This window comes from Salvelinus sp. IW2-2015, unplaced genomic scaffold, assembly GCF_002910315.2.
Source record: "Salvelinus sp. IW2-2015 unplaced genomic scaffold, ASM291031v2 Un_scaffold8858, whole genome shotgun sequence".
Taxonomy (NCBI): Eukaryota; Metazoa; Chordata; class Actinopteri; order Salmoniformes; family Salmonidae; genus Salvelinus; species Salvelinus sp. IW2-2015.
Window position 1 is genome coordinate 1 of NW_019950117.1, and position 9,041 is coordinate 9,041.

Genomic DNA, 9,041 nt, shown 5'->3' on the forward strand with positions numbered 1-9,041 from the left:
AGGTCAAATGCTACCTACTGACTTGTAGATATGAGGTTATTGAAATTGATTTTCTTTGGTCAAATATTTCAGTTTTTCATAACAGTTGTTGTTTTGTGGCATGTGGCCCATTGATAATCCCAGTCTGACCATGATGCGTTCGAGCTCGACGTAGCACAAAGTAGCGCTCAACTTGCCAGTGTTCTGGTGGCAGGTTAGCCTTATGTGGTTAAGATGGCGACTAGTGAACATTTTTGTTGATGTGTCACTTGAGGACAGGCACTTAACGCAATTGCTCCTGTAAGTTCGTCTCTTATCTCGCTAAAGGGAGTAAATAATGTAATTAAATGTTCTTGGTACAGATTTTTTTAGGACATAACTATTAGTAGTTTGGCGTGTTCCCCTGAACAAGGCAGTTACTCTGGTTCATCTGTTCCTGATGCCGTCATATGAAAATAGAATTTGTTTTCTTAACTGGGAACTTGCCTAATGTATGAATAGTTAAAGGTAAGATAATAAAAGAATGTGAAATAAATAGGAAATGTATTCAGCTGTATATGTGCACATTTCTGTATCATATCTTGTCGGGTTGTTATTATTATTTAAATATCATAATCTCTCTCAAACGTGATTGCGTTAGCTTTGGTATCTCTGGGCAATTGACCTCACTTTAACCTTGATCGCCGAGAGTATTTTCTGGTGAAATTGGAAATTCTACCTTATTTGTTTTCATTTTTTGTTTTAATTGTCTAGGAAAACCCCGACAATTGCTTATGCAGTACTAGATTTTTCTAAGATGTCGTGCTGATTAGACACGTGATAAAAGTTATTAAGGTATAGGGTTACATTGGCTGAATTGAATTGTAAATTTGTTCTTATCTGTGTTTCTTGTATTATCCTTTGATAAGTACACAATTCACTGAGGTTTTTGGATACTGTTTTATCATACATTGTCAATGGTGGAGTTAATAAGAGCAATTCAATTGGCTGGATTTAGGTTTGCTGGCATTGAGGAAATATTTTACGATATCATTCTATTTCTTCTTCTCAGTATCTCTCAACAAGGGAAGATGGACTTGAGGAGGATAGATGGGGGTGTGGTTCACATGTATTAGTGTAGATTGGTCTCTACATATTCTTCAGTGAAGATAGTTCGAGCCTAGAGATAGTCGTGAGGCGCTCTCCCTCGCGTATTCCGGTGTGAAGGTAGGGGTGGTGAGTGTGTGGTACAATGGAGCCTTTACCGGTTGTGGATTAGCATGCACAGAAACCAGGTGAGGGATACTGGTCATTGGAGTTGAGATCCTGGGACTCATTAAATATCTACTATAGTTCGTTTATTTGTCTAGATTATGGCAAGATTTAGCCTTACACTCTCCTTCCGTGATGGTCGGTGAAGGCTGAAGCCATAGAAGACCACTGGCAGAACTATTACAATTGTGGTGAGCGCCGGGCCTCCTCCTCCCCCCGCTCAGGAGGTCACTGTTCACCCTACCGTTTAGATGTACTATACTTGGCACTAACCTTAGTCCTGGCCTGCCATTGTGGTCTCTGCTTTGCCTTCGGGTAACCGGTTTTGGTGTATTTAACTTGTTTTGTGTGCCTTGTATTTACGGTCTTCGTTATTGTTATGTGGTGTATTTTGCTGTGTTTTAATATATGTTTATTTAGTCATTTTTAAACAAGTTTATATCTGGTAAAAATATTTTGTGCTACGCTCTTGAAACGTACATTGGTGAGGTGCGTTTATGGTCGGATGTATAATTTTTACCTTTGCGTCGTTGATATTTTATGTAATAGTTTGTATATGTGTTCTTCTTTTGAGAACGTTCTCTCTTTTTCTAGGTTTTGCTCTTCGCCGATATGTTACTTTTTAGCCGGTTTTTTGTACAGGAGCGTTTATGGCGGGCTGAGCTTGGTTGGTTAGTCCCGGCTGGGGGCGGTACGTTTCTATTTTTAGCTGGGAAGGTTTAGACGCCGGGCGTAGTTACCTCTCGTGCAGGTCGCTGATCCCGTTACGCCATGACTGGTCTTCTGAGATTTTTTCATCTGTTCAATGTTCGTGGCTTGTGGTAGTTGCCCCGGAGTTTTAGTGTGCATTATCCTGCTGTTTCTCCATCTTCTATCTGCCGCTGTTCCGTTTACCAGTGGATTGGCTGTTGGCTGCTTCGGTTAGCTCCGCGTGAGATTGCGTGGCGCGTCTGTTGGCGGAGGGCTGTGGTTGTAGGTGAGGCTCATGGGATCCTTTGTGTGGTTGGCGCGGTGGATCAGGGCTTCTTCGTCGCGTTTCCTCGTGGTTCGCCTTCTTACGCTGCTTGTGACGGCGGGGTGCTGGCCGCGGTGCTTGGCGTAGGTTCTACCTTTGAGCGGGATGGTTGAGGTGTACTCTGCCATGATCGGTTGTAGGCTGTTTGTATATTAGACCTATATAGCGGTCGCACCGATTTAGAGTCGTTACTCGTTTACTTATACTCGTGGTATACGGCTTGTGACGCCGTGTTGACGTGTTGGACGCTCGCTTTGTCCAGATTGGTCTTTTGTTGGACGCTTTTGGTTCTTTCGTTCCGCCGTGTTTTTGTGACTGTTATCCTGTAGTGCGATATTTCTCGTGTTTTATTCTTATAGCTTATAGATTGGTGTATCTTATGCGCTACGGTCTTGCTGGTTCCAAGGAACCGTTACGCGTGGTAGGGGGTATGAGGAGCTGTAGCTCGGTGTTTGATCTGCTGATGGCGGCGTCCAGGAGGTGTTCTTCCTCGCTTTCTCTTTTTCTGGGGCCTCCGTTGCTACTGTTTTCGTTTTCTTGCATATGACTAGGGGATTGTTCGTGCTTCGCTCTTGTTAGAGTGATCTTGGTTGCTGTGCTTGTACGCGCTCTTCTGCGATTTGGCGCATTTTTACATTTAATTCATAGCAAGAACGCTTTTATTCGCATTGAGCTGATCTTTACAAAGTTGGTTTGTAATGCATCACCTTATGACGAGTCATGTGTGGAGACTAATTGCCGAGCTTGTAGCGAAGTAGTGGCAGTCTAAATCTTTTTAAGTGGTGGCGTGTGGGGGTGGAGGGGGAGGATTTACTGGTTGTTTATCCGAGTCTATCGGTATTTCTTAAAGGTGGGGTTTACTAGGTTGTCTTCCGGGGAAGGTGATGATTGGATTCTTGTCCGCTGTCGGCTGCGTTTCTGTGAGGTGGAGTTTGGGTGTCCGACGCAAATTTGGGGGCCAGAGCAGCGAACCAGTTTTGTACTGCTGAGCGTTGAATTTCTGTAGCTGTCCGGGTCAGGTTGGTAGGGAGGCGATGCATTAGTGGTTTGTTGGCCAAGTGGATTAACGCATGTGCCTTGTGTTTGGGTGTATTGGGGCCTGAATCAGGAGATCTCTTGGTTATGGGTGGACTTGATGGGTGCCTGTTCCTCTTTTCTCATTTAACAGTCTTCGTTAGCGCAAGCATTCTTCATGGCTCTTTTGTTAGCTGGATGGTGCGAGCTCAATCTGGAAGCCTTGTTGACGAGAGCGGAGAGTCTGGGTGACGTGAGCTTATATCTGGGAAGTTGAAACACGTTATAGAACGGCTGTGTCGCGAGTTCGAGTTGAGTTGTAGGGGTGATATAGTGGGCAACAGGGGGCTCTCTTAAGTCCCAATCAGCGAGTTTTGTGGTTGGGGTCATGGGTGAATCCGATTGGAGGGGAGATGAACTAAGATGTCCTTTGATGTAGGACCTGTGCGCCGGTCTTGTCGTGTTGAGCATTGTGTGTACTCTTTGCGCTGATGTTGTAGATGCTAATGTGAAAACCTACAGGGAACTTCGGGCTCATACTCGCCGTTTTTGATGTTTTTAGTTGAGAATCGTGACAGGTTGGTGGTCCTAGGCATCACCGGGCTCATAGGTTGCTTAGCGTCGTGGAGTGAGGGACACATGGAGTTGTCAACCGTGATGGCGGAGATCATGGAAACGGCAGTCCTTCCGGGAGGAAGAGCAGCTCCGTCTTGGCCGAGGTTCAGCTTGAGGTGGTGATCCGTCATCCCACAACTGATATGTCTGCCATGCATGCCAAGATGCGATCGCCACCTGGTGCATCAGAAGGGGGAAAGGAGAAGAATTTAATTGTTTGTCGTCTGCATAGCAATGATAGGAGACCATGTTGAGGTATTGACGAGCCAAGTGACTTGGTGTATAGCGAGAAATAGGAGAGAGGCCTAGAAACAGAGCCTGGGGGACACCAAGTGTGTGAGAGACGTGGTGAGGAGACAGATTCTCGCCACGCCACCTGGTAAGGAGCGACCTGTCAGGTAGGACGCAATCCAAGCGTTGGGCGCGCGGAGATGCCCAACTCGGAGACGGTGGAGAGGAGGATCTGATGGTTCAACAGTATCAGAGGCAGCCGAATAGGTCTAGAAACATATGTCAGAGTCAAGCCCGCGGGCCACATCCGCCCGCGAAAAGGTTTTTTTCGGCCATCCTGGGATGGATCTTGATTTATTATTAGAACCGGCCGCCGCAGACGCAGCAAGCCGCAGCCCGCAGATCTTTTACACGCACCAATAACTACATTCCCACAATGCAACGGTGACGCCACCGGACAGTAGGCTGCTTCATTTCAATATTTATTGGGCACAGCAGTCGTTCAGCATCCACAGTAAAGATTAACTTTCAGAATACCATCAAAAATGGGCAAAAACGAAGGGTGGACACTGAGAACCGGGGTTTCAACAAGGTGGGAGTCGGAGTATATTGTTCACGGAGGTACTGGAAAACCTGTGTGTCTTCTGTGTGGAGAAAGTGTGGCGGTAACTGAAAGAGTATAATCGTGAGCCGACATTATGAACGAAACACGCGGACAAAACAAGAAATATGGACAATGGAACAAAGGCTACAAAAGGCAGAGGAATTAAAAACGAGGCCTCAAAATCTCGACAGCTCTGTTCAAAAAAGCCAAATCACAAGCCCAGCCTGCTTGTCAGGCATTTTATTTTGGCAGAGAGATCGCTAAATCAGCCCGGCGCATTTACGGAGGGGGATTTCAATCAAAAACTGCATGATTAAAGTTTGTGAGAAGTTGCCCAGAAAAAGGGCAACTCTTTTTAAATGTGATCTGAGCAAGAAACACCATTGCCGAAGAGATAGACCATGTGTCCATCAATCTAAAGAGCAGCTTGGTGAAAAAGGGGAAAAGATTTCATTGCATATTCCTGGCTGTGGATGAGAGCCACCGACATTTCTGACCATTGCTCCAGTTTCAATTTTCAATCCGCGGAGTGGGACTCCCCAGCCTAAGGCGTGACAGAGGAGTTTTTTGGCTTTACGTCCTATGCCATGGCAAACAACTACGGGGCAATGATTTGTATGAAGAGGTGTCAGAGTGTACAATGAGATAGGACCTGCCTTGGGAAAAATCTGGGTTTGAAACCGACGGAGCAACACTGCGATGTGTTGGAACACAGGACGGAACTGTGGCGAAGATACGGGAAAAGATGCAGAGGAAAAACGCGAAGGTGAAGCTGAACAGCTTATCATTTGTATCATAACCAGAAGCGTTGTGCGGTAAAGCCCTTGAAAATGGAGCATGTAATGAGCATCATCAACGCGCACCAGTTAAACTTTATCAGAGCAAAGGTTTGAATCACCGCCAGTTCAGGATTTTCTGACGGAGTTGAGAAACGGAGCATGGTGATTTGCTTATCACAGCAGAGGTTCGATGGCAAGCCAGGGAAAGGTGCTTCAAAGATGTTTCGAGCTTCGTGAGGAGATTTGTCTGTCTTGTACAGCAAAGGGAAAAGACACAACACAAACTCCGAGACGAAATGTTTCCTTGTGTGAAATGGCTTTTCTGTGTGACATTACGAGTCAATCTGAATGCAATGAACTTGCAAGCTGCCAAGGGTCCGGATTCATGTCATCTCTGATATGTACAGTACATGAAGGCATTTAAAACCAAAACTGACTCTGTGGAGAGACCGCAGATGCGGAAAAGAAATTTGAAGCTCACTTTCCCAGCTGTCAAGACCATCGAAAGAGATAAGGCATCTCTAACCAGTGCCGTTCCGAGGCACAGTTGGCTGATAAAATAGGTATGTTGCCGCTGAACTTTCGACGCCCGATTTGCTGACTTTGAAGCCAAAAAAGCAGGTTGGAAACTGCTCGGTAACCATTTGCTGTTGACGTGGAAAGCTCACCACCAAACTCCAAATGGAGTTTGATTGAACCTCCAATGCAATGATGCACTGAGGGCAAATATGCGGCAGTGGGTGCTGCGGAGTTTCGCCCGTTTCCTCCCCGACACATGCCCAGCTGCGCATCCAGGCTGCTCAAACGTTGTCCTAATGTTTGGCAGCACAATACCTGTGTGAAAACTGTTTTCTTTATGAACGCTGAACAAAAACATCACACAGAAGTCGAACTTACTGCTGAACACTCTCCACTCAATCTAGGATTTCCTCAGGCTCAGAGCCTTACCCCGAACATTGATGAACTTGTGGAATAAATGGGACAACCACTCCAAGTATCACCCTCAACCTCAACAAGTGAACATTACTGTGCAATCACAATTTAGACGTTTTTACTCAGTCAAGTTTAAAAGTTCAAGTTTTAATATTGTCTTTCCACTGCATGTTACTCTCCTTAAACAGAGTGTTGTTTTTGATTAATAGATTTTTTGTGCACTTTATTTTATTGTATTTCAAATCCAATTTATTTTAAAATATTTCAGTTAGAGTGATGATAGAAAAATTGCTATTAATTGTTTTTTTTTCCTTTGAAATAAATTTTTAGCCGCACTTTGTGCTAAAATAGAAATATAAGGCACTACTGTGCCTTGAATACCGGTTTCTTTCATTTAATTGTCATGTTAATGGGATTTTATATAAAGGAAATTTTCTTTTGTGAATCTGTTGAAAATTAAAGATTACTTGACAGAGCCATAAGAAAATTTGTTTATTTATTGATTCATAATTGGAATATATTTGTTAAGGTTTTCAGTAGAGTTCAATCAGGTTCACTAAGACTCAATATGGCGTCAATTTAAAAAATTTTTCAATGAACATTCGAAACAGTCCGGCCCTCCGCTTGTGTCTAAATTTTTTATTTTGGCCCCTCCGTCCATTTGAACCTTTGACAACCCCTGGGTCTAGAAAGGATAGAGCAGAGGAGAGGAGAGTTAGCTTTTAGCAGTGCGGAGCGCCTACCGGATAACACAGAGAAGAGCAGTCTCAGTTGAGATGATGAGTCCTTGAAACTGACTGGATTTTGGATCAAGAAGGTCATTCTGATAGGAGATAGCCAGAGAGCTGGCCAAGGACGGCAAGTTCAGAGTTTTGGAGAGAAAAGAAAGAAGGGATACTGTTCTGTAGTTTTGACATCGGAGGTATCGAGTGTAAGATTTTTTCAGAAGGGGTGCAACTCCTGTTGTTAAGATCATTGTAAGTAACAATTCACGGTAGGTCTACACTTGTTGTATTCGGCCATGTGACAAATAAAGTTTGATTTGACTTGATTATTTTTATGTGAAGGAAGTAGCTTTGCATGAAAGTTAAGACCTCCTACTACACCCTGTAATTAGAAGCATACATACAAGCATTGTCCACGTCCTGAACCTTAGAGATCCTTTTAAATTCTCTATTTGGTAAGGTCAGGGTGTGACTAGGGTGGGAAATCTTATGTTTATATTCTTATGTTGGCCGAGTATGGTTCCCAATCAGAGGCAAAGCTGTCTCTGATTGGGTTCAATATTAGGCAGCACTCTTTTTCCCACCTTCAGTTGTGGGATTTGTCTTTTTATGTTGCAGTTGTTGGCACTCCTAGCTTTACGTTTCGTTGAGTTTTTTTATTGTTTTTTTTGGTGGACATTTATATGAAAGAAAATGTACGGCCTACCACGCTGCAACATTGGTCTTCAATTTAAGCGACGGACACGTAACAAGCATACTAATCCTTTTCTCTTTCAGGGCCTGAAGACAGGTTCTTTTCTTTCCAGGAGGAGGAGCCAACTACAGTGGTCAAAGTGTAAACCGGGCGGTGGTTGAGAAAACAGGTGAAACAGGTCAACAAGATGATAACGAAACAGAGTGGCATCAGAATATTGACACTGTTTTGAGCTGGTTCACCAAAGAAGATTTTGACTTTGTGACTCTGTACTATGGAGAGCCTGACAACGTGGGCCATGCCAAAGGACCAGACCATCCTGACAGGAAAACCATAATAAAGCAGATTGACCGCACCATCGGATACCTGAGGGAGGCCATCCAGCGAGATGGTTTGACAGACAACCTGAACATCATCATMACCTCTGACCATGGCATGACCACCGTTAAAAAAAGACCTCTTGTAGATGAGATAATCCTCTCTAAATACCTGAATTTCTTCAACTTGGTTTATTTTGAGCTCCTTGACTACGGTGGGTTTGGAATGATCACACCGAAGAAAGGAAAGGAACAGCAGGTTTATGATGCTCTCATGAAGGCCCCAAACCTCACAGTCTACAAGAAGGAAGATATGCCAGAGAACTTTCATTTGTCCAAGAATGACAGAATGCAGCCTATTATTGTCATTGCTGATCTAGGTTTCAACTTAAACTCGGTAGGTACTGGTATTAACTTTAAASACACTTCATATACTATGTATAAAGTAAAAAATRGTMAAGTAAAAATATCACAGATTWAAAAAATWAAAAMAATTATGATATGCATGTAATTTCAACAGCGGTTGATCGTCTACGTAAACAAAGGAGATCATGGATTCCACATGGACGAAATGGACATGAAGACCATCTTCCGTGCTTTTGGACCAGATTTCAAGAAGAGTTATCTGTCCGAGCCCTTTGACAGTGTCCACATCTACCCTCTAATGTGCAAGCTGCTGCAGATAGATCCAGCCCCTAACAATGGCTCCCTATCTGTCACTGAGGGCATGCTGGTTCAGAACGGTACGGCTGTGAGCTGCTCCTAGAAAGCATTTTAGTATCAAAATGCATGACAGTGTCTATGAATGAATTGTAATACAGGAAGATATCAACCTTAATGTGTGCTCCACTGATGATACTTCTTGTATAAGATAATTATCAAGA

At 43.8% G+C, this 9,041-nt stretch overlaps 1 protein-coding gene across 1 annotated transcript; it reads left to right on the forward strand.

Annotated features, from left to right (window-relative positions):
- Positions 1 to 7,662: 7,662 nt before the first annotated feature.
- On the forward strand, positions 7,663 to 8,973 carry LOC112079650 (ectonucleotide pyrophosphatase/phosphodiesterase family member 7-like). The gene is made up of 3 exons (XM_070442395.1): positions 7,663 to 7,679; positions 7,933 to 8,554; positions 8,678 to 8,973. The coding sequence occupies exons 1-3, from the start codon at positions 7,663 to 7,665 to the stop codon at positions 8,921 to 8,923; spliced, it is 885 nt and encodes a 294-aa protein (XP_070298496.1). The 3' UTR covers positions 8,924 to 8,973.
- Positions 8,974 to 9,041: the final 68 nt, after the last annotated feature.